This window comes from Neolamprologus multifasciatus, chromosome 11 (genome assembly GCF_963576455.1).
Source record: "Neolamprologus multifasciatus chromosome 11, fNeoMul1.2, whole genome shotgun sequence".
In the NCBI taxonomy this organism is placed as follows: domain Eukaryota; kingdom Metazoa; phylum Chordata; class Actinopteri; order Cichliformes; family Cichlidae; genus Neolamprologus; species Neolamprologus multifasciatus.
Genome location: NC_140449.1, coordinates 12360012 through 12386368, shown reverse-complemented (window position 1 = coordinate 12386368; position 26357 = coordinate 12360012). Strand labels below are relative to the sequence as shown.

The following is a 26357-nucleotide window of genomic DNA, read 5'->3' as shown; positions in this document are numbered from 1 at the left end:
ACAAAGTCAGATTTTTTTTTTCTTCCCCATTTTCATTTTCAGAGTAGGACTTTACTTATTTTCTTGTTCATATTACAGTGTATGGACACATACACATTTTTTCATAAATTTAAGTGGCATTGCATAGGAGTTACTATTTCATTCCCAGATGAACAGAATCAACTTTTTGGGATTTACTTACATTGATGATTGAGCATGCGTCAAGACAATCTATTTTATTGAACCAGGAAAGTTGTGTATTTACAAGGTTCAAGGTTCTTTATTTGTCACATGCATAGTTATACAAGTTATACAATACGGATCACTCTCTGGAGAGCTTTTTGGTCCTTAACACAGCTGTTCCCAAACCACGATGTGATGTTCTGTGTGAGGATGCTCTCCACAGCGCCTGTATAGAAAATCCTGAGGATCTTTGGAGAGACTCTGAACTTCCTCAGTTGACACAGCCGGGTTAAGAAATGTAATGACTGTTGTCTTTACTTAAACAAAAAACTGTAGTAAATACATTGAAAGCATCACTGGCTTTTATTTTGTTGAATGAAATATGTTCTCCGGAATTCGTCCCTGGCATTTTATGTAACCTAGTTAGTTGGGAAGTTTTAAATTTATGCAGATTTCCACCGTTCCCTGCTCTTATATGGAGAGAAATTTGCCGCAAAAGAGTGACATACTTCTATCCCTAGCTTATTAAGTTATTCGTAAGCCAGCTTCAAACATTTTTTAAAAACAATTTATTTATTCATTCTCATTTTCAGACAGTTTGATTAGAGTGAGGAAACAAAACCGTTTGTTTAGGTTTAGAAAAAGATTTCAGTTTCAATAAAGTCAATCACCTTTTACGAAGCCACAATGGAAAACGTCTCACACATAACCACATTTCACACAGTTTTAACTTAATTCACCAGTGTCCTCGCTGCCCTGTGGGCTGGCAAACACTGTAAGGCCTTTTGTCTGCCAATATCATTCAATTAATGACGCCATTCTACACTCTCACATGGATTGTATGTCCGCATTTAGACCCCGAAGACCGGACTATGACCAGAGTTAGAGCCTACCTACGGAATATTCAGAAGTACTCTGAAAATTATTTTTATAACACAAATTTAAAACTGAGTTTTCTAAATTTCTCTGTTATAGTTTATTATAAAACGCCATTACAGTCACTTTAATTTGGATTCCAAGCGCCCGCTGTCTGTTGTGTTCACTCTAGTATCCGAGCAACGTGGGAATATACCATTTGGAGGTGGATCAGGTTAAAACTAATACAGCGTTTTCCACAAAATCACAGTTTGCTTATATCTTATTTAAACCGAAACATTTTATTAATTATAATTACTTATCTGTATGCACATATAATGACTATGACGAGAAGATACAGCCTTTATTTCATGCCAACATTTTCACTACCCCCCACTCTTCCATTTTGAACAATGCGACCCATCACTCTTCCGCTCACAAACAGCGGGTCGTTGAAGAGGTATGTTTCAAGCTACTTTAATGTGAAGTGTAAAAAAATAACAAGCTCAGCATTAATCGCAAATGTTTTTCTGAGCCTGTGTACAGGCGTGTGCAGGTCTCTTATGATTACTTTCACTTCAACTGTTAACTTTTTTTGTTCAAAGAGTGCAAACTACCTGAGCTCCTGAACGTACGATAGACCATGAAGCCCCCGAGGTCAACCGTTATTTCAAAGTTTACGTTAATGTTGCATAACATATATGTTTTTTCACACATAAAGGTTAATTATTTATTTTAAGCATAAAATACACAATTTGTTGTCTTGTCTTTCTGGGTGAATGTTAAGAGTTCGTAATAAAAGTGGCTGACTCTAATGAAGCTGCTGTAGTAAAACAGGTGTTCCGCTAATTAAAGGTAATCAGGCGGATTGTTTTACAGGTGTGGCTCTCCAACAAATATAGTACCCCACCTTTAATTATATATATGTATTTGGATGTTGTTAAAACAGATTTATGACAGGATTTCCAGAGGTCCCATTTATCAAAACGCGTCAAATGTGCAAGAGCAGATAATATTCCATACGTACTGTACAAGTTGTACAGTACGTATCAAACTATACCATGCAAGTTGCATGGTATAGTTTGAATTACTGTAAGGCTTCTGTTTTTCACTGATGGGAAAAAAAGTTTGAAGTGAATAATTATAAATTAGGCCTTTTTTTTCCTTCTCCACAGCAAATGGAAAACTTCATTCTGTACGAGGAGCTTGGGGCAGGCCACAACTCAGTTGTCTATAAAGGAAGAAGGAAGGGCAATCTCAACTATGTTGCCATCAAATGCACTGACAAAACCAAGAAATCCGAGATTACTAACCATGTAGGACAATGTTTGAACTTAGTAGTACATCTGCTAGTTGTATTAATTTTATATACCAATAACAGAGTTGTTTTTAACAGTCCAAAGAAGGCTGTGATTAGTATTGATATATCTAACTATCAATCTATTTTCCGCCTGTTAGGGCCAGCAATCTAAGCAGGGATGATCTCCCTTTCTGAGGCCACTGCTCCCAGTACACTAGCATATATACAGTGTGCTTTTCATATTGAATAAGATCATGTGAATGATTAGTGCATGATATTTTTAGGTGGAATTTACCATTGAGGTTTCCCGTAAAAAGCCTGCTTTATAAAAGTGTTCTGATGATTCACTCTTGTATTAGGTACGCCTCACCCAGGATCTGGATCATCCAAATATAGCCAACTTCTACGAGTGGTATGAGACAAGTAACCACCTGTGGTTGGTGGTGGAGCTTTGTACTGGTCAGTCATTATTCCTGGCAGTTGTTATAAACAGTACCCGAATATCAAAGAATATATTTGATGAGAACCACAACTTCAAGCAGCTTAAGGCTTAAATTACTTTAATATTTTAAGTTTTTAATAATAAATGTCCTTTCAGAATGCATTTTTCCCCATTACTCATATATATTCAGTGTTGGTATAGTCTGTAACCACTTTTTTTTTTAAGCAGTGCAAGGTGTGTCATTCTTTGTTCTCTCTGTTTTTACCTCATGTGCCAAACTTGCATACAAACATGTGCTGTAAATTTCAGGGGGTTCCATGGAGTCTGTAATTGCCCATGATGGAAGCCTGTCACAAGATGCGGTACGAAGGTTTGGATGGCACTTAGTCAAAGGACTGAAACACATCCATGAGTTAGGAATCATTTTCTCTGACCTGACTCCTGCTAAGGTTTGCACCTGCATTCATGTCTATGTAAGTGTATAACAGCAATACTACCATCATATATGAATGCTGTAATATTTCTCTTTCTGTTGCTCATAGATCCTACTTGATGGCAGCGGCATTCTGAAGTTTGGTAACTTCTGTCTGTCTAAGGCAGAGGGAGACACACTGCAGGATTTCCTTACCTTGTTCTCTGCATCTGAGGAGATAGAGGAAGGAGACAGCAATCAGAACACTGACAACTTAAAGAAAAGATTACAAGGTTAGTAATCATGCTGTTTCTGTATGCTATCATTTGTTGACTGTATAAAACCAGCTGATTAGAGATAAGAGAGGCTCTAAAGATATACAGCTGTTAGTAGCTGCTGTTGATCAGATGGAAATGTAAGCAAGGACTTAATGTTGCATCCAGTGCTCTGGGTGTGCAACCTTAGGAGAGGTATTTCACTTAAGGCAATGACAAAAACAAGTCTTGTGTAGGGAATATTGTTTTGAAATCTTGGTGAGATTAAAAAAATAGCAGCATAAAAACTTTAAAAATATTATAATATGTTAAGACTATACCATATTGTATACTTTATAGTATCTGTTTTTTAAACTACTCTGTGTGCATTTATGTATGTATATTTTCAGGTTCTACAGCTTACAGTGCTCCAGAGGTTTTGGAAGGATCAGAAACTAATATGAAGTCTGATCTCTGGTCTCTTGGTTGTATATTATACTACATGTACACTGGTACTGATATGCAAACAGACTCAAACTAATGAAAATACTAATTCTGGCCTGTAGTATGTTATACAGTACTGGTTTATATTGTTTTTGTTTCCCAGGTAAACCCCCCTTCTTCTCTGACAACTACACTGAATTGAGAGAGATGATCTTGAATAAGGAACCACCACCTCCCAGGCAGACAGGTGACAAACACTTCCTCGCACACCCACATCATTAAATACAGACACAGACTCACACACAAAGATGTCACATTTCATGTAGTGTTTGATATTTAGAAATAAACAGTTTTAACAGATAATTGTTGATTTTGTTCTTGTTGTTGTTTGTTTGGTTAATTGTCTTCTTTGTACAGTGGTTTCTGCAGGTCCTCCCTGCCAGGATTTCCAGAGTCTTCTGAAAGGGTTGCTCAACAAAAACCCTGAGAGGAGGTTAAGCTCATACACACACAACAAACACTTACAATTCTATTAGTTTCATCATCTGGATGCTCAAATGCTTCTATAAATCGATGCACATGTTCAGCAGCATTGCTCAGACAGTGGGATCTAATAAATGAATGATCAGTATGAATGAATGAATGCTCAGTGTGCTGAAAACAAAAAATCACCACACCACTACACCACCTGTCTGAACTGACACAAAGCAGTCTGGGTTCATGGAGTCATGCTAGTTATGCCAAAGTCTGACCTTGCCATCTGTGTGCCTTAGCAGAAATTAAAATTCATTATTCATAATCATTAATTTTTCCAGTATTGGGTTGTCCAGTTTTTGTGAGTCTGTTCCCATTGCTGCTTCAAATTTCTGTTCTTGGCTGATAGGAGAGAACACACATGGTCCTGTTTTGTTGTAGTCCATCTGCCTGGAAGTTGTAAATGTTTTGGATGCTCTTCTGCTCACCCCAGAGTGGTTATCAGAGCTCTTTTCGGCTTTAATGTCAGGTCAGCACACTCTGGCCATTCTCTTGAGATTTTTGTCATTATCAAGGTATTTCTCACGGGGTATTTTTGTTTCTCACTCCAGTTCGACAGAGGTGTGCAGACTGCAGTGAGATCAGTAATTATAGAAATACCCAAACCAACTTGTGTGGCATCAACAGTAATGCCAGAATCATGGTTGGAAATACGGCCTGATCATATTTTTCCCAATTCTAATGACATTAACTGAAGCTTCTGAGTGCTTGCATGATGGATGTTCTGTTATTTAACTGTCCTTTTATTTTGCCAATGCATTGCAAGAAGGACTCCCTTTCTAAATTACAGGCCTGTGTAATGGAGCCAAGTCTGACTTGTAGTTTAGTGTAGTTTGATTTTCTACAAAATTACCAAGAAATTACACAGTACTTGAAAATACTTATGCAGTATTTAAAAAATACAGTATAATAATACATACAGTATAATACCAGGAATTTAGGCACTACTTAAATTTTTTTATACAAGCTTAAATTTACCTACAGTTTAATTATGTCTTTTTTTTTTCTTTTTTTTTTATAAAAATCTGACTTATTAACCCCTTATTCTTGGGAGACTACTTGTAGGTAAATGTAACTACAATGTAATTTCAAATAAAATAATTAAAGTTCCATTTACAGGGGGGTTGCTGTAGTTCCTGGTTGTATTGTAAAGTGTTACTCATAATGCATTTAATTTTTTGATGTATCTTTAGGATGAACTGGCCACAACTGCTGGCTCACCCTTTCTGGACACAGATTATAAAGGAGGAAGAGGATGCAGAAGAAGGTGAAGAGAAGAATGAAGAAAATGAAGAGGCAGAAAATGTTTGCAAGGAGGTTGTTTCTTGTAGTTTGAGGTAGGTTATTTTTTTTAATCTTTTTTGATTTTAAAAGTCCAACATATTTACCAGCATTTATTTTCCCTGTTATTTTTGGCTGTCAGTGGGGATGTGAATCGTGTTTGACAAAGGTTGATATCAGAGAATTTAGCTATTAAAGAAACAGCTTGCAGAAAGGGTTCTGTATCGCCATTTTCACTCATGTGCTTCAGCATAGACCTTTTCTTGGCATTATCCGATGGAGCTACATACAAGAACACCGATGTTGGATTAAGTTGAATTGATCTTTAAATTTTCTTTTTTTGCCTGCAATATCTGACTGGATCCATTCACGAATAGTGCAGATACAGTGGGGCAAAAAAGTATTTAGTCAGCCACCGATTGTGCAAGTTCCCCCACTTAAAATGATGACAGAGGTCAGTAATTTGCACCAGAGGTACACTTCAACTGTGAGAGACAGAATGTGAAAAAAAAATCCATGAATTCACATGGTAGGATTTGTAAAGAATTTATTCGTAAATCAGGGTGGAAAATAAGTATTTGGTCAATAACAAAAATACAACTCAATACTTTGTAACATAACCTTTGTTGGCAATAACAGAGGTCAAACGTTTACTATAGGTCTTTACCAGGTTTGCACACACAGTAGCTGGTATTTTGGCCCATTCCTCCATGCAGATCTTCTCAAGAGCAGTGATGTTTTGGGGCTGTCGCCGAGCAACACAGACTTTCAACTCCCGCCACAGATTTTCTATGGGGTTGAGGTCTGGAGACTGGCTAGGCCACTCCAGGACTTTCAAATGCTTCTTACGGAGCCACTCCTTTGTTGCCCGGGCGGTGTGTTTTGGATCATTGTCATGTTGGAAGACCCAGCCTCGTTTCATCTTCAAAGTTCTCACTGATGGAAGGAGGTTTTGGCTCAAAATCTCACGATACTTGGCCACATTCATTCTGTCCTTAACACGGATCAGTCGTCCTGTCCCCTTGGCAGAAAAACAGCCCCATAGCATGATGTTTCCACCCCCATGCTTCACAGTAGGTATGGTGTTCTTGGGATGCAACTCAGTATTCTTCTTCCTCCAAACACGACGAGTTGAGTTTATACCAAAAAGTTCTACTTTGGTTTCATCTGACCACATGACATTCTCCCAATCCTCTACTGTATCATCCATGTGCTCTCTGGCAAACTTCAGACGGGCCTGGACATGCACTGGCTTCAGCAGCGGAACACGTCTGGCACTGCGGGATTTGATTCCCTGCCGTTGTAGTGTGTTACTGATGGTGACCTTTGTTACTTTGGTCCCAGCTCTCTGCAGGTCATTCACCAGGTCCCCCCGTGTGGTTCTGGGATCTTTGCTCACCGTTCTCATGATCATTTTGACCCCACAGGATGAGATCTTGCGTGGAGCCCCAGATCGAGGGAGATTATCAGTGGTCTTATATGTCTTCCATTTTCTGATGATTGCTCCCACAGTTCATTTTTTCACACCAAGCTGCTTGCCTATTGTAGATTCACTCTTCCCAGTATGGTGCAGGTCTACAATTCTTTTCCTGGTGTCCTTCGAAAGCTCTTTGGTCTTGGCCATGGCGGAGTTTGGAGTCTGACTGGTTGAGGCTGTGGACAGGTGTCTTTTATACAGATGATGAGGTCAAACAGGTGCCATTCATACAGGTAACGAGTGGGGGACAGAAAAGCTTCTTACAGAAGACGTTACAGGTCTGTGAGAGCCAGGGATTTTCCTTGTTTGAGGTGACCAAATACTTATTTTCCACCCTGATTTACGAATAAATTCTTTACAAATCCTACCATGTGAATTCATGGATTTTTTTTTCACATTCTGTCTCTCACAGTTGAAGTGTACCTCTGGTGCAAATTACTGACCTCTGTCATCCTTTTAAGTGGGGGAACTTGCACAATCGGTGGCTGACTAAATACTTTTTTGCCCCACTGTAATAGCTGGGTGCATTCATGAGTAGACTTCATGTGTCCTGCTTTCTGCAGGCAGCACTTTCACTTACACCAACTGACCAAGTAAAATGAGTAGTAAGAACCAGTCTGAACGGAAATACTTTTTCCGTTTACTTTTCCTCTGCTACACATTAGAAAGGGTAACTTCAGCCAGTGCTCAGACCTTAAAAAGAACAAAATAAACATGAAGTCTTTTTAGTTCTCACTACCTCCACAGACACACAAACACATGTGACCTTTTCCATCTGTGGCAAGCAGCTCGCCTTGCAAACAGCCACTTAGCCCTCAGTCAGCTAGCTTATGGGATGTCTGAGAAACTAATATCATCTCTTACATGTGACAGAAGGACTGACAGCCAAAATTCTGTCAACCACACATCCTCTGGAGCCTTGAGCCAAAGCCAGACCCTGAAAAGTGAAGTCGGAAGGGAGAGAAGAAGAGAAGGAGAACCTGACGATGACTCTAAGTTAACTGGGAGTCTGCAGATGTGCCGCACTCTGCAGCCCAATAAGTCATTCACACTAGGTAACATATTCGAATTTGTTTGTGTTTGGTTTTGGTTTGTTGTAGGTCTACATTATACTAGTAGTTTCTATTGTGCAGATCTGATTTCTGCTTATTATGATGTAAGGTTCATCTTTCACCATACCACAGATATATGTGTCTTTAAGTACACACGTGCTTACTTCTCCAGATAATGTTTCAGACCTGAAGCCAAAGAGTGGTTTGGATGAGGACAGCACTGAGGCCATTTTTCTGCTCAGGTATTCTGTTCTCACTCTTTCCTAGTTTCCCTTACAGAGTTTTGCTCCTGTTTTCAGTGCACAAGTTTACAGGTAAATTATTCCAGAGGAAGAATGTGAATCTCGTGTCTCAAAAGTGATATGTAAGCTTTGGACTTACTCTTACAGTAGGAACACACCTAGAACGAGTGGTACTCAGATGTCTATAGTAAACCATACATTGCTCTCCATACTCTTCTCTTCCTGTTCTTGTAGCTCCCGTGCCAACTCAATCAGAAACTGCAGTTCATCTGACTGTCCAAATCAGAACATTGCACCTCAGGTTACTCTCACTACCAGTAACTGTACTGACACTACACCCTGTGTGAAGGATCTTCTCCACACTGAATTTGATCTCACTGTCACCCCAGTCCTCGACAACCCCAAGGTAAAGGCGTGTAATTATATGATATGATGGCTGTTTCATATTTCTTTTTTTAATTCATTAAAATACATCTGTCAAACCTCTGTTAGTCTTTAAGTCTTCTTAGTGGGAAACTTTCTTGCTCCTTCTTACATTACATAAGAATAAGACATTTATTAACAAACCTTTACTAGCAATGTAGAAAAAATGGCTACAATTGACTATTTTAAGCTCTCTTTAACAGATTTTAAAGAACACTCCTGTGCGATATGATCCTAAAATCCTTTGTGTACCTGCATATTCAGGTACGTTTTTTGAGCTGGCACAAAGTCAGTTTAGTGTCCTGAAAAAAAGCAAAAAAGTATCTCAGTGTATTGTCCCTGTTTTTATCTTCAATCCTCTCTATTTTCCTGCAGGTGAGAAGCTACAGTCTCTGAGTGATGAAGAGTGGACTGTCTTTCTATCACAGCTTTGTTCATCCATTGAAGAACAGAGCCACTCCACTTCCACAGCCACTCGGTCAAAACTCAACCTCCTGTGCTACCTCTGCTGTGTGGTTGGACATACAGTTATCGCTAACAGGCTGATTAACTCAAGACTGGTAGGAAAACATATATTTGTTTTAGACTCCTGTTGAAATATGATCTGCTGGGTTTCTTGAGAACAGTTGCATAGCTGTGCAGCTTAATAGAATGTATTTAATATCTCAACCCTACATGACAGCAAGGGATCCTTAGTGTTAGCTGAGGAAGATTATAGTTGGAAATCTTTCCACTGGCATGTCTACAATTGAATATTTATAATGAGCTATTGTTTTCCAGTTTGTTCATTTTCTACTGACCTTGTGCTGTCTTTTTTTGTCTGTTTGTTTGCCCTGTCAACAGAGAACTTCAGTAAGAGGATGTAGGTGTGTGGGTCATGCTTTTGCTCCCAGCTAGTCATTAGTCAAGTGGGAGTCATTAGTACCGCACAAGGATGCAGTTTCATAGAATTATTCAGGGCTCAAAAAAAGATACCTCTTTCAATCTGATTTTGGGCACAGAGTTCCTGAAAAAAAATGTAAGATTAAGATTAACAAAAGCACAGGAAAATTATATTTAGAATGTTTTTTATTTATGGTATTATTACTGATATAACCATACTTTTTCTATCTGTAATTAAATAAAGTAATGATAATTGTTTTTTATACGGCTCATCTTTTCCACTCAACAATTAGAATTTGAAAAAAGTTAATTTCTTTTTACTAAAACACCGAACACTCTCATTAACAATCCTTTTTGAAGTCACAATGAACTTAGATTCCATGCTTTGTGGCAATATATCATCATTTTCTACATATTTACATTGTTTGCTATCCTTTTCCTTCTTTCTGTCACTCTAATTTCCTCAATCCTTCATTCAGCTTCTAGTTTTGGTACACCTGTTGCGACAAGCTCCTAACTGGGACATGTAAGTACACAATGTATGTTTGTTCTATAAACAGGGGACACTGTAACATTGCTTTTTTTAAAGTGCTAATTGCTGATGTGGCAAAACATTATGATTAAAGAAAAGCTACTGAATAATTAGAAGAAGCACGATTCTACATCCTCTCCCAATTGCTTTTTTAAACATTGTTTTATTAACTGCAGTTCCTATGATTATATCTAGAGTGGTTAAGCATGCTCTAAGAAATTTGATGTTTATACATTTTCTTTGCTTTGTGTTGTGTTTTTCTTCTAAGGATACTGGAAAACTTTAACACCATGACCAGTTTTATAAAATCAGTAACTGAAAATGTTTTTAGAAAAGTGTAGAGTTGATATCCAAGCTGAAAATTCACAATTAACATAATAAATAAAAATGAAAAATGCTTTGCAGACGGAGCAAGGTTCTCAGAGTGATGGGACTACTGGCTCTGCACTGTAGTGACCTTGGATTGGACAGTCCTGTTTCTGAGGTCAGGAATATACACATATATTAAATAGAGTTACACTTATTTCCTTTAGATTTTTTTTTATTTCCATGTATTCATTTATTTATTTACTTAGGGAGAACAGCTACTGCTCATTTGCTCATTTTTTTTAACCTTAACCTAACACAATTTTCAAATGTTAGTATAAAATTTATACTAGGGCTCCTAGCTAATTGTCACAATTGTGTAGGTGTGCCAACACAGATTTAAAACCCCAAGACATTATCAATGCAATTATATAGATATTTTATTTATGGAATTTTATTTATTTATTATGTATTAGAAATAAAAGTGTAACACTGGCAACTATAGAAAGAGCAAAACAGTCATTTTATTTCAGACAAGTTATTTAATGCGCTGAGTAACAAAAAAATTGAGAAGTCCTGTTTTCTTCAAAATGTTTCATGATCCTCAGACCTGCAGTACAAATTTACACCACGATGTGGCAGTAAATACCAGAAAGAGCACATTTATTGATATAAAAATTTAAATTTATCCACAACAAAATACATAAAGGTTGATTTAGCATGTCTTGCTTAATTTTATTGTGCATGTGGCCATAATTAGTACTTTTGTTTAGAGGCATGCCAACAATAATCAAAGCTTTTAGCTGAGGAAGGAGGAAAAAAACTGTCCTGAAACAAGATGTAGAAAGACTTTATAATACCAGTATTTACCAGCTGGCGGCGTTAAAAAGCTACAAGACAACCATAGCCTGTGTACAGTAAATAGGAACTTTAGAGATATCTTGCGCTCTCTCGCTTCTGCTCTCTCTCTCTCTCTCTCTCTCTCTCTCTCTCTTGCTCTCACTTTTGCTCTCATCAGTTCAGTTAAATTCAGAGTGGCTATACTGGCACGGTGCTTCTGAAAAAAATTTTGCCAAAGTAATTTGAGTGTACACAATAATAGTGGTATAAATATTTATACAATTTATTTAATCAAGTATAAAGATTGATATATAACTGTTATGTATCAGTCTATGATATATCATTTTCGTGTGTCTGTGTTTGTGTCTGGATGAATCCATGTAATGTGTGTGTTTTGGTCATTCAGGGACCCTTGGGTGTGCCTCGCTCCTTGCCAAAGGAGTGTATATATAATATAAAGAGCTGAAGTTGTTACTGTAAACATTGCTGTTTCATTAAACATTAGAAATTGTAGGAGGACGTGTATCTCTGCCCGCTCAACTCCACTCTACACAAAGAGTGACCACTAATGTACTTAGTTAAGATTGTTCTAACCGTGGAGTAGATATTCTGCCATAATTTCTTTTGAAATTGGCCAGCTCTACTTCGACTTTTTTTCTTTTCTTTCTAATGTTTGAAAATGGTTTCTTGACATAATTTGGGGAACTGATTGGTGCTTGGAAAGTAGTGTTGTTGTGATAATAGCCAGAAAATGTCTGAGAGGGAGCGGTTAATCTCAGCCCCAGCTCACACAAGGGACTCTTTTCTGGGCTCATCTTTTAGTTTTGGAGGGCTTTGGACTAGAGGGTGTCTGAGGGCTAGATTTGAGGTGATTAATACATTTGAGTGTTCAATTTTTAATTTTAATTTTCAATGGATGTCTGCCTCATTCTGCTCTGCATCCATTTGTGGCTGTTTTTCTGTGTACATGTGCAGTAAAGCGCATCTGCAGGACTATACAGTGGGGCAAAAAAGTATTTAGTCAGCCACCGATTGTGCAAGTTCCCCCACTTAAAATGATGACAGAGGTCAGTAATTTGCACCAGAGGTACACTTCAACTGTGAGAGACAGAATGTGAAAAAAAAAATCCATGAATTCACATGGTAGGATTTGTAAAGAATTTATTCGTAAATCAGGGTGGAAAATAAGTATTTGGTCAATAACAAAAATACAACTCAATACTTTGTAACATAATCTTTGTTGGCAATAACAGAGGTCAAACGTTTACTATAGGTCTTTACCAGGTTTGCACACACAGTAGCTGGTATTTTGGCCCATTCCTCCATGCAGATCTTCTCAAGAGCAGTGATGTTTTGGGGCTGTCGCCGAGCAACACGGACTTTCAACTCCCGCCACAGATTTTCTATGGGGTTGAGGTCTGGAGACTGGCTAGGCCACTCCAGGACTTTCAAATGCTTCTTACGGAGCCACTCCTTTGTTGCCCGGGCGGTGTGTTTTGGATCATTGTCATGTTGGAAGACCCAGCCTCGTTTCATCTTCAAAGTTCTCACTGATGGAAGGAGGTTTTGGCTCAAAATCTCACGATACTTGGCCCCATTCATTCTGTCCTTAACACGGATCAGTCGTCCTGTCCCCTTGGCAGAAAAACGGCCCCATAGCATGATGTTTCCACCCCCATGCTTCACAGTAGGTATGGTGTTCTTGGGATGCAACTCAGTATTCTTCTTCCTCCAAACACGACGAGTTGAGTTTATACCAAAAAGTTCTACTTTGGTTTCATCTGACCACATGACATTCTCCCAATCCTCTGCTGTATCATCCATGTGCTCTCTGGCAAACTTCAGACGGGCCTGGACATGCACTGGCTTCAGCAGCGGAACACGTCTGGCACTGCGGGATTTGATTCCCTGCCGTTGTAGTGTGTTACTGATGGTGACCTTTGTTACTTTGGTCCCAGCTCTCTGCAGGTCATTCACCAGGTCCCCCCGTGTGGTTCTGGGATCTTTGCTCACCGTTCTCATGATCATTTTGACCCCACGGGATGAGATCTTGCGTGGAGCCCCAGATCGAGGGAGATTATCAGTGGTCTTGTATGTCTTCCATTTTCTGATGATTGCTCCCACAGTTGATTTTTTCACACCAAGCTGCTTGCCTATTGTAGATTCACTCTTCCCAGTCTGGTGCAGGTCTACAATTCTTTTCCTGGTGTCCTTCGAAAGCTCTTTGGTCTTGGCCATGGCGGAGTTTGGAGTCTGACTGGTTGAGGCTGTGGACAGGTGTCTTTTATACAGATGATGAGGTCAAACAGGTGCCATTCATACAGGTAACGAGTGGGGGACAGAAAAGCTTCTTACAGAAGACGTTACAGGTCTGTGAGAGCCAGGGATTTTCCTTGTTTGAGGTGACCAAATACTTATTTTCCACCCTGATTTACGAATAAATTCTTTACAAATCCTACCATGTGAATTCATGGATTTTTTTTTCACATTCTGTCTCTCACAGTTGAAGTGTACCTCTGGTGCAAATTACTGACCTCTGTCATCATTTTAAGTGGGGGAACTTGCACAATCGGTGGCTGACTAAATACTTTTTTGCCCCACTGTACATGTAAACAATTCAGTTTTTTCTCATAATTACTGTGGTGACTCAGTGGAGCCTTTATTGTACTATCTTACAACAAAAATTGACTGGTTAACACTTTTGCTAAAATTTGGAACTCAAATGAGGAATCAAATTTGCTTTTAATTGCATTTACAGCTTAAGCTTTTTTCTTTTAGTGTATTTACTGCCACGTTGAAACTCCCTGATGCTGTAATGCTCATACCAAAACAGACTTCCCTCTAGTCACTAAGAGACTGGAATCAGCACATTGATTCTAAAAATAAATACTTAATTTTCAGCCATGACAATCACTTTTCATCAAGTTAAAAGGTTTGGTTTGTCAAAGTGAAATGAGCATATATATGTTCAATAGTACAGTGGTTTAGGTGGAAGATTTTAATTTCTCGTGGGTCATCCATAAACAACATTTAGTGACCTTTTTTATGAATGTGCCTATGCACATGCTGACATAGATGCCATGGTATTTACATGGTCATGTTTAGTGCCACAAATGAGAGAAATTAACCTTATGATAAAATATTGATATTACCAGTGGCCATATTGGCAGGAATGTATTGATTGTCTTGTTTTTGTTTGTCTGTTTTTTACTATATACTGATATGTGATTTGTCAGATAATGTAACTTTAAAGCCTTTGCAGATTTGTCATCACTGTCTAGGGCCCATCATAAGCATTGCAGTTTATCGGTTTCTCTTGTTGAGTCATTTCTCTAAAGAGTCCCCTCTGAACTTTCTGTTAACTATGTACAAGCAGAAAGGAGAGACACATTACCAGTGAGACTTACAAAACAAGTAGTTTCTGATTTGTAGTTTCATCATATCAGGCATCATTTTTTTGAGTCCTGGACATTGGCAGATTCTTGACGGAGTTTAAAAAATGGCTTCATCAAAGTAGAATCTACTGGGGGTGTATAAATGGCACAGAGATCTAGCTATGTGCTATTTGTCAGTGATGCCCAGGGCTTATTCTTATTTACCATGGTTTACTGTCGACATCTTATGCCAGAGAACTGTTTCATACCACACCAGTTGTCTTCTGGCTCTTTGCTGCTACTGGGATGGCTGTAGCTCAGGCAGTAGAGCAGGTCATCTACTGATCATCTACTGATACTGGTGGTTTGATTCCTGGCTTCCCCTAGTCTGCATGCCTCTTTGTCAAGATACTAACCCCAAATTGCTCTCCGATGCATCCCTCGGAGTATGAATTTGTATGTGAATGTTAGTTAGAAAGCACTAAGAAAATGTGCTTGTTTGAATGGGTGAATGCACATGTTGTGTAAAGTGCTTTGAGTGCTCAGAAGAGTAGAAAAGCGCTATATAAGAACCAGTCCATTTACCATTTACTGAGTCATCACAGCAATATACAAAATGGACGACTTTGGCATCGCAGTTTCTCTTTAGTGAATTGTTAAAAACCAATGATGAGTGGAAAAAAATTAGCTACTAATGACAAGGATAACAAAAAGCATTATATAAATAATTAAAATAAAATTAAGCGGTTTATGTGCATCTTTGTGTCCGTAGTCGTGTGTCCATCTATAGACGCAGCAGAGGTGTTTTGTGTGCTTCTGCAAGTGTGCTTTTTTTTAAACCATGTTTATGCGAGGACTCAGCAGGGGTCTCCTTTATGACATTTTGTGTGTGTGTGTGTGTGTGGGGGGGGGGGGGTTGTTTGTTTGGTTTTTTTCTCCTTCTTTTGGTGCATCTGTGTTTGTGTTTGTCCTTATGTTATAGTGATGCTAACAGATGACCAATAAAAGAGTATTTTTCTCTGGTGTGTGTGTGTGTGTGTGTGTGTGTGTGTTGTCTCAGCAGGGGTCCTCTCACTGATATTTTGCTAATCAGAGTTTTGGGGCTGGGCTTAGTTACCATGGTAGCTGCTATATGCTTTCATTACTCTTCAATAGACACACTCGTCTGTCTCTCTTCCTGTCTCACTGTTCTTTCTTCCTGTCCTGTTTGTTTCTCTTTTGTCTTTCTACAGCGAGTCTGTCATTGTCCTTCAGCCATCAAATAGAATTAAATGAAAAATAAATGTTTTGTTTTAATGTTGCTAATGCATGTTTCTTGCTTTCTTAATGTGAGATAGAGAAGCTGTGCTTTCAAAATCCACTACACATGATCTTCACCAGCTTTTCTGGGAGTTTTGCCACAAAAGCTTGAACTGTGAAGGGTTATAGGAAAGCAATGAATTTTAAAAGCTCACAGCAATCCTTAAGAAGACATATTCAGAGGGTAATGGCTCAACAAAGACATTTCTGGATTTCTAAATATTCTTTGTAAAAAGTCTTGTTTCCTAGAGATATTTGGTGAATGTGTTTTTAGATGCTGTGATAATCTGTGCCTGACATTGTTAGTATAAGATATGTGATCCATTAATCTGAATTTAGCCGTGCAACAAACTGACACCGTATCCAGGTGTGCCCCCACCTTTCACGCTATGACAGCTGGGATTGAAATCCTGGTGTACTGATTTATAAGTCAGTCTCCTCGGTCACCGCTTTATGGGCTTGTATTACCTATTAATTCTGGTTGAGTCTTCTGTCTTCTATAAGGCTAATAGTCCACCGCAGTAACTGGTCATTGCACTGTTTATTGTGTGTGTGTGTGTGTGTGTGTGTGTGTGTGTGTGTGTGTGTGTGTGTGTCTGCGTTGTTGTTTATGTGTGTTAATCAAGTGCATGGGTTTGTATTTCCTTGTGTGCATTGATGTGCATAGTTTTCACTTGAAGTGCTGATGCTATGATAATTTTAAGGTGTTCTCTGGGAATTATTTTTTATATGTCTTCATGTAGGCTTTTTTTTTCTCTACCTCTCCCCTCTCCCTGAGTGCAGCTGCTTGACCAGTTTCTAACACACCCCAGCATATTAATTCCCAACCTTTTCCATTTAGAAATTGTTAGTGGTTTGATCTCACTAAGGGAGTGAGAGAGAAGATTGGAAAATGGCAAAATACAATCGCTTCACTGTAGAAAAACTTTCTGTGGGAGAGAACATGAAAATCTGTCACACCTCCTCACCCTAAAATGGACAGACAGAACAACATAGCTAACAGACAGGATTGGTGAGAGAGCTGTAATAGAATCACAGCAGGCAAATTTAAAATGGAAGAGAAGGAGAAAATGTGTTCAACAATACAGAAACGATACAAAACTGGGAGAGAATGGAAACACTGGAAAAAATAAAGAAGAAAGCAGGAACAAAAGAGGAATGAGGCAGAACTTGCATCAGATCACAGAGGGGGGAAAGCTGGCAGTAATGCTAATGTCAGGAAGCAGCCAGCCAGAAAGGCTGTGTTTGCATATAATTAAGTCTGTATGTGTGTTTACATCTGAGTTCAATGGGATTTTTTTTGTATTTAATGTATATCCCATCCATGCTTCTGTTTTCTTATCTCTGCCCCCCTGAACTGGATGAATAGAAGGCCTTGAGCATTTCCATCCTCTAAGTCATGAAATACACCCTGGACATGTTTCCAGCCTTTCACAGGGCTATAGATATACCAATTATGTCTTATTCCAGCAGCTAATAATCTTGTCCTTACTTAAAAGGTAAACCATAATATTATATTTTAACTCCATACACAAAGTATTTTGTTACACATTTTTGCTGTTTGTTTGTTTGTTTGTTTGTTTTTTGCATTATACAACTTAAATAACAGTTTATTGCCCAAGGAGTATTTGATGTGAGAGCAGTGTCCCTACTTTAGAAACCAACCTCAGTGCTGTAAACCTGTTGACCTCATCACTCATTGTTTCTCAAAGTCAAGCTTTGACTGGTGGATTTGTTCGGGAAGATCCAACCTGAGCATCACTCTGGGTCCTGCAGCCTTTCACTACTGGCTTTGTGTTAACCTCATAGAAGTGGTGACAATATTGCATTTGCATGTTCTTTCAAAGAACATCAGTGGATAATTGTTCAGCTTTACTAAAACAAACAGTTGTTAAATGTTTTTCAGGTTAGCATGACATTGTTGCCGTTTTAGTCATCAAATTCTAAATAATATGCATGTCTTCGTTCCTCAAAAGTTGTAGACCAGGTTTTTGTTGACTAGAACACTGGCAGCTCCTGGTACATTTGGACTATAATCCTACAAAGTGGGACAGCTTTGCAGGCTTTGAAATTATGATCTCTGTACACAGTGGCCTTAGTGACTTTGACAAAATCAATTTTCCTGTTTTTCCTTAAGATTTTTAGTTGATTGCATTCATGAATTAGATATTTGGTTTTAGCTAAGCTTTTTGTATTTGCTACCTCAACTTAATAATAATGTTAGAATATAAGAGTTTTGAAGTTGAAATTTTTATGTGCTAGCAGAGCATTGCTAAGCTTCTGGTGATGTCTTTGGGTAATACAGATGCCCCTGGCTTGTATTAAAAAAATAGAATATGTCCAGCCCTAGGGAAATATATAAATGTACAATGAATTGTAATTTTATTGTGCAGATAGTATCATTTTTTTAATTATTATTATTATTTATTTTTTTTTAATTTTCATGTGATTGAACGTCAATTGAAAATAGTAGTACTATTGAAAGTGTTTGTCATGCTCTTTGCAGGCTGTGTCCACACTAACAGACCTGCTGAGAGAAAATCTAAGGAACAGTAAAATAAAACGGCTCCTGCTGCCACCACTCGCAGAGTTCCTCTACCTCATCTCCTCTCAGGTACACTTTGAATGTCAGAAGCCAACGTGAAGAGACCATTTTTAAAGAGATAGATATGTTGCAGTTTATTGAAACATGATTATGTTTCCAAACACGTCTATAGAAGTCGGTCCACATGCATACTTGCTTTAGGCATGAAAAGGGCACTCATTGCAGGAGGTTGCATAAGTGGCAAGAACATTACTCGTTTTTTCTTAACACTCATTCTTTGTGAAGTAGATTTTTCCTTGATTAGAAGAGGTACAACAGAAGATGAGCTGTTAATAGAAATGTTATTTGGCATTTTTGTCAAGAAGAAATTAGCAGATTGGGGCAGGTGCATTTCTTACTCTTTGATTTTATTATTTTTTTTACCGTTAACCTGCGATTAAAGTCTGTTTTCCATACACCATTGTTAGGACTAATTCATTAAGGTCTTTAATTAGTCTCAGACAAATTATCTTAATATTGTTGAAGCTTTCTTCTACAATACTAGACAACGGCAGTGGCATATTATGTCATTAAATGACCCCAAACAATTATGTTAATACAAGCAGTAAGGAATACAATGAAAGAAATGATTCACTGGCTGCTCACCTTGCTGTTAACTTTAAGTGGCTGTGAATGTGTCATATCATCTTTCGCCAATAGTTCAGCAGTAAAATTGATTTCTTCAGTTAATAAGTAAAAATGAACACAGAATTGATGTCACAAGTAAGACTGTTTGTTATTTCTTCAGTGGTAATGTTCAGCTTTAGGTGAAATGAATGAAAGTACTCTGTCATCAGGTAATGGACTTTATATCTACACACTAACTAAATTCAGTTGGAATTTAATTGACCTCCAGCCCTGAGAATTAGAGCGAAGGGGGCCTTGTTTGACTTCATTACCAGGGACACTGCCAATTTATTGCCAGTTAACCTAATTTACCCAGGCAGGTCAATTAAGCATAAGATTTTTATTTACTCAACTGATGGATAACCTTTAAAAATCAATCCGCCCACCTGATTGCACATATTATTCTCTGAAACCTTAAACAATCTCATTGCTGTGTCGAAGCTCCTAATAAATTGACTCTTAAGCTCCTGCAGGAATTGTGTTTGTCCACTGATGCAAATGTGTTCTTGCTCCCACAGAGATCATCTAACCAGCAATTTAAACGTATACATTTTCATTTAATTATAGTAAAAAATGATCTTATATCAACTTACCATCCCTAAGATGCTCTGTAATGTAGTGTCTTTAGTGTTACTGAAATTTTAGTGCATATATATATCGCATATATATTAGGGGTGCAACGATACACAAAATTCACGGTTCGGTTCGGTTCGATACTTTGGTGTCACGGTTCGATATTTTTTCGATACAAAAAAAATGTTCATGCCTTTTTAATTTGTCATTTATTAAATTTTCACGGCACATTCTGCACCACATCTCTGTGCGTTCATCATTTGTTTGAAGCCATCTCACCTCCTGCAACCACTTTTCCGAGAATACAGCTTCTTTTGTGGTTCGGACTCCTTCTGACATTTCTTTGGAGGTGGAGGAACACCAAAGTAATTGCTTAAAGGAGCTTGCTTCTTCGACATCTTTAAGAGTTCTAAACAAATGTCTGTCCTCCTCCAGAAAATCTTATGTATGCAAACACGTGTTGCAACTTCTTATCTTGTGCGCGTTTTTTATTTTGACAGCGAATGCGCACCTGCGGACCACTTATGTGCAGCCCTGGTTATTTAGCTCGTCATATTGCAGCCACAGAAATTCTTTTGTCCATGAACCCATAAAGCTGCACTTTCTTTTTGCCTTATAGTCTGATTTGTCATAACTTTTCCGTTTTGTGGTAAGCTTTTCTTTGGCTGTCACTTCTTGACCCTGACCTGTCTTATTTGGCTCAGCAGAACTAAATATATATCCTGCTGCTTTTACACACGCACTCACATAACGCTCAGCGATTCTCTGCGCAATCAACCTCTCACATGTTTAAGCTTGCTGCGGGAGATTTCACTTGTTATGTTTGCATAGTAAGCTAACGATTGATAAGATAATGTCAGAGGAATTGGGGCGCAAATTATCATCACTCACCAATCAGTACTGTCGCTCTCTATACACAGTTCGCGCGATTGCAAAGTGAAAGCAAAAAACAAGCGCAAAATCAAACGCGATTTCAATATGTCACATATTGACAGTGGCTCACCGATGCCAATGACATAATTACCCAGCTACATTTCCGAAAGAATGCAAAAGCATTGACATATATTTTTCCTTCCTACGATAGACCAACGGGCAGGGCAGAGATAGATTTTGGTAGCCCGACTGGAAAAATCGCTAGTCCGGGGACGTCGGGCTAGCGATTTTGCGAGCCCTGTATCTGATTGAGGAATCACTCATTTTTGGAAAAGAGAGTTTATTACAGAGAAATGTCTCTTTCCAAAATAAAAGCTATACTATACGCTTCTTCTGGGCTATATTCTCAGCAGCATATTAAACATATCAGGTCCCCATAAGGAGAATCATGTGCTAACGGCTGTCTAAATGACTCGGGTAAAGTTTGTAGCATGCGTGCTTGTTGTTTTTGTCTGCTTCCACTTGTCTTTGCACTAGGATGATGTCGGAGTAAATGTGCAGTCATATTCGTTGTGTTCCCACTAGTGCTGTCAGCGTAAATCTGATATGACGTTAACGCCACAACACGTTCGTTGCACCCCTAATATATATATATCGCATATATATATATATATATATATATATATATATATATATATATATATATCCACATTCAGTTTAGTTATTATATTATACTGCAAAAGTTAATCTAATCTTGGCCTGGTGATATGAAATTGTATTTTTCAGTGGTTCTGGCTGTCCTTGATGCACCATCAAGACTTAAATGGTCACGTTTATCTTTTCAAAACTCAGTTTTTCTTGAATGCAGCGTAATTACATAAAGTTTTTGGTGGGTATATTAATTGTCTTGAAAAGTCACAAACTAATTCAAGTGTTTCAAATTAACTTCTTTTTGGTTTCATGATGTTGAGTGCATATATCCACAACATTTCTCTGAGTCAACTTCTTTAAAAGGACCCCTCCATGAAAACGTGTTTTAACCTTGACGTTTTTTCATTCCATGCCAGTTTAAGAATTAGATCTCCAAAAAGACAGTCGTTTTTTTATTTGGACTCTTTATAGAGTCTCAAGGTTGGTGGTCTGATGATCTGATAGGTTTTCTGCTTAGTGTCAGCTACATTGCTTCCTGTGTTCTTGAGGCTAGATATACCCTTGAAAAAAAACACCATAAAAACCTGTATCCTTATTGGGCTTTACAAGGATGAATTAACATATTATCAGACTGATTTTAAATAGTAAGTAAAATTGTGTGTTTTGTTGTCTCATGCTGTCAGCTAACAGTACACGACTGTCTTTAACATCTTAGTTAAGTTAATTTAGCAGCATTAGTGAAAGCAAATGTCTTAATTACAAACAGTTCAGATGAAAATCCTTCATGGGATCTGAGCTCTACCAGCCATGTGGACCCACTTTGTCTCTATAATGGCAGGAGAAACAGTTTGAGTAATGTGGAATGGCTCTGTAAGTGTCCCCTGGTAAAATGATCTTCTTTACTCTCCTGCAGCCCCAGTCAATGACAACGATTAGCTATAGCCTCCAGTGCTGACTTTATCCTCAAGGTTAGATGTAGCCTAGAGCCTATACAATTGCAATGGAACAGAGAATTGTTTGACAAAAAAAGTTGAATTAATGTTGAATTGATCTCAATTTTGTGGATTTTAAGACAGTTAGTAAGACAATATAAATGTAAAGGATATTTTGTCAGGATAAGAAGTAAATGGTAAACATATGATCATGTGAATAACTGAAAATACAGTGGCAACATTTTTGATGACTGAACATTTAAGTTGATTCACAGGAAAAAAAAAACATACTAGATTTCCCAGATTAATATAAAATACATGATAATTTCAGGATTATTCAGAATTATGTGTGAGTTTATGGTTTGACAGAGCAACCAAAACCATCAGCCTAGTCCATAGGAAGTTGTTACACATTATTTCAACTATTTTTTGAAATGTCATTTACTACTAATACTAATAGATAACCGATTGTTTCTTAAATAGTCAATGAAAAAACACTATTTATAATACTCACATGTACCTTGTTCCTATATTTTTAAAATATTTTGATGGAAAAAGTCTTAATTTGAGTATTGCAAATGCAGTTAAGTAATAAAGATGCCCTGGCTCCTTTTGCACCCTTTTCTTACCCTTTCCTCAACTCCTCTCTGCTGCACTCCGCATCTCCTACACTCTGCCTTTCTCTGACTCCCACTCTACTCCTCCACTGCCCCCTCCTCCCTTTACTGTATCCCCTCCATCTCTCTTCTCTCACCCTTTCTCCCTCTCTTTTCTATGCCTCTCTATCAGGAGAAGAAGAGAGGCTCCCCAGAGGGACTGTGGTTCGTTCCCGCTGCCGCCTACACTGGCTTAATGAGGAGCCTGCGGGAAGGGGTGAGTGTCTCTGTGTATGTCTGCGTGTGTCTGTTTGTCTGTGCCTGTGTAGCTGTGACTAAGTCTCTCTAACTGTGTGTGTGTGTGTGTGTGTGTGTGTGTGTGTGTGTGTGTGTGTGTGTGTGTGTGTGTGCAAGAGTGTGTGGCAGGGGATCCCTGTGAACTGTAATGATGAGGCAGCTGTGGGGGCCTAAAGCGTTGTTTGCCAGCTGCAAGTCAAGGGCATGCAGAGCAGTCACACACACACACACACACACACACACACACACACATGTGCGCATTCGCACTCTTACCTGCATCAAACACGACCCTTTACTGCTCAGCAGTCTGACCTCAGCAGCAATTAGGACCCTCCAGACGCACATATACAGTAGATGGAGCAGAAACACAAATAGAAATGTAGATACTTCTTTCCTTTTTGCAATTTTTTCTTTCACTTTTTTCTTTTACTGTCTTATTTCATCCCTTTTTCTTACTTTGCCTTTTACATTACTGTGTTTTTTTTAAAGTGAACTTATAAGACTGTAGTTGATTTAACACTAAAATAAAGATCAGAAATGGGCTTGTGCTTTTTGAAGCATATCTATTAAGAAAGTGCTCCTACATCACATAAAGAAATATACAGTGTTTGTCTTTCTAGTATTTTTACACGGTGACCTTTTCCCACGGATTAGGGACACATTTGGTAGACAGTGATACACAGTGAACAGGTAAAAGGAAAGAAGGCGATGGATGGATGTTGTTTTGTCTCTCAGGTGCAGAAAGGGTCTTGCTGTGGTGGCCCACTATAGCAGAATGAATATAGATGAAACCGGTCTGCACAGTTGTCAGCTAGTACCTACTGTTGCTTCATTACCACTGGGAGTGTAGGGGGGTAGATGAACAGAGAAGAGGTGTGTGTGTGTGTGTGTGTGTGTGTGTGTGTGTGTGTGTGTGTGTGTGTGTGTGTGTGTGTGTGTGTGTGACAGGAGCGAGGAGAGGGGTGTAGGGGAGGAGAGAGAAGGTTGACTTATTTATCATTATTGAGCTGAGAGAGTATGCTGATGGAAACACACACTACTCACACACAGCCTTAGGGACCAGACACTCATCCTAAGACCCAACCTGCCTCACTCTTTTTCCATCTCTCCCTCTCACACTCCATTTTCTCTCTCCTCCCAGTCTCCCTTTCCCTGACGAGCTGTTTTTCCAGTAGAATAATATTTGTCATCACGTTACAGAGCTGTCTATTTGGGCGAACTTTGTCTCATGGGTTTTACAATTATTGGAGAGATAGTGGTCACATTATATGGTTGGATGTTTGAGATACAAATCCTTGTTTGGGCACCTATGGGCAAAATACTTGTTTTGTTGCTTTATTTTCTTTTACTTGTTAAACAGTAAAACTTGATTAACAATTTCAGTGAAGCACTAAAACGTGTTGAATAGGTTGAGAACTGCCATGGGCTTTCTAAGCAATTGACTGAGGAGCTTTAAGTTAACTGATGTTTATAAATCAAGTTAAGGCTATATTAAAACACCTCCACATTATAATTTCCAAAATCTCAAAAGCTCATCAGGTTGTGCACAGATGAAGTTAAATCTTAGCTCTTTGTCTACAACTTCTAAAAGTAGGTTTAGAGAAAAAATGATGCAAAATTTGACCATGAGATTTAAAGCATCCTCCTTTTTGGGACAGTTAGTGGCATATGAAATATTGAATGGATATAGAAAACAGTTCCACTAAATATCAGAAGTTTTGACTGCAATTGTCCTCCAGTTAGTCACGTAAAGGCCTGGCAAAAACAACACAAATCCAACATGAACTGTTTAAATATAAGCAAACTAGAGATTTCTGAATGACCTTTGCAGTCTGTTTAACTATGGGAAGAGCTTAAGCGTGCCATGTGAACAAAATAAGCTAAAAAATTGAAGTGTTTAATGGCTTAGCTGTGAGAAGGTTGATGGAGAGAGAGCTACAACAGGCTACTGAGTAAAGTTGAATTTTGCTTGACAGGGGTGACCTGTTAACCCATGATGAAATAGCCAAAAATAGAGAGTACACGCACCCCATATAAAAGAATGAGCTGCTCCCATGGCATCAGTGTTGTCTTAAATGTCAAAAAATGTGAATTTAGATCTAGTCAGATGGTCTCTATTGATTTCTTTAAGGTTTATTGAATCTCTTACCCTAAGGAAAGCAAAGTGAAGACTAGTTGTCAATTCTGTCACATATAAGGCTAGATTTGGTCCAGTTTTTATATAAAAATATTGATCAGTATAGCTAATTAGTTTTTAGATGAAATATTTTTAGTAGCTAAGGCACAGAGCCAATTTGTTGGTTTTGTCAGTAGAGCGATATGGTGGAGGAAATGGGGACTGACAGAAATGAAGAAAGAAGGATCAGTGTAGTGGGGAAGGGGGTGGAGATGGCAGGGAGAAAGAGAGAAAGTTGTAGTTGGACAGGGAGAGTGGATGGCATGGAGTGAAAGGCAGGTTTCCAGGCCAGACTGAGCTACAGGAAATTATTTATGAGTCTGAACAAGATGATGCTTCAACTGCCTAAGATGAAAAGTGTATGTGTGAATATATGTGTGCATGTGCGCGTGTGTGCAAAAAAAGTGATGTGTGAACAGTATTGCAGTGATAGAAGCCACGGGGCCAAAGGCAGAACTCCCCCTTACACACATGGATCCTTACATACAAACATACATACACACACAGCGGTGGTGGGCCTATTAATGATTTAACACTATCTTCCACAAAGAGAGGAGACCAGAGGGGGATGTCGTGGGCCCTACCCTTTTGTCTAACATAGGATGACCATTGTATATGCATGAACACACACACACACCTAGCGTTAATGTTAGTAAATGTGTTATATAATAATGGATACTTACTCATCGTATTCTTCGGAATCCTTTTTAGAATTAATCCCAATGTTTAGTGAACAAAAAATGAAGGAAAATAGGCCAACATATGACGCAGTATAACCTAAGTTTATAATATCTTTACTTTTTTCCCCTTTATACATTATTGTTTTTCATAGACAATCGAGCCTTTAACTCTTTTGGGGTAAAAAAAAAGGGTTGAAATTTGGCACAGTGATTTAGGGCACTCCTTGCTAGCTTTTTCTGTGGTTGTGGACAATTAG

At 38.4% G+C, this 26357-nt stretch overlaps 1 protein-coding gene across 1 annotated transcript in view; it reads left to right on the top strand.

Moving 5' to 3' along the window:
* Positions 1–1702: 1702 nt before the first annotated feature.
* The window catches only part of ulk4 (unc-51 like kinase 4), an 83011-nt gene continuing 58356 nt past the window's right edge, over positions 1703–26357 (top strand). The window contains exons 1-18 of the mRNA XM_085176488.1: positions 1703–2059; positions 2193–2333; positions 2677–2776; positions 3069–3208; positions 3302–3464; positions 3836–3937; positions 4033–4116; positions 4287–4362; positions 5597–5740; positions 7909–8216; positions 8386–8455; positions 8690–8861; positions 9082–9142; positions 9254–9438; positions 10240–10286; positions 10698–10776; positions 18618–18725; positions 23141–23224. Coding sequence (XP_085032614.1) covers positions 1952–2059; positions 2193–2333; positions 2677–2776; positions 3069–3208; positions 3302–3464; positions 3836–3937; positions 4033–4116; positions 4287–4362; positions 5597–5740; positions 7909–8216; positions 8386–8455; positions 8690–8861; positions 9082–9142; positions 9254–9438; positions 10240–10286; positions 10698–10776; positions 18618–18725; positions 23141–23224 — 2172 coding nt within the window. The 5' untranslated portion in view covers positions 1703–1951. The remainder of the gene's footprint in view (positions 2060–2192; positions 2334–2676; positions 2777–3068; positions 3209–3301; positions 3465–3835; positions 3938–4032; positions 4117–4286; positions 4363–5596; positions 5741–7908; positions 8217–8385; positions 8456–8689; positions 8862–9081; positions 9143–9253; positions 9439–10239; positions 10287–10697; positions 10777–18617; positions 18726–23140; positions 23225–26357) is intronic.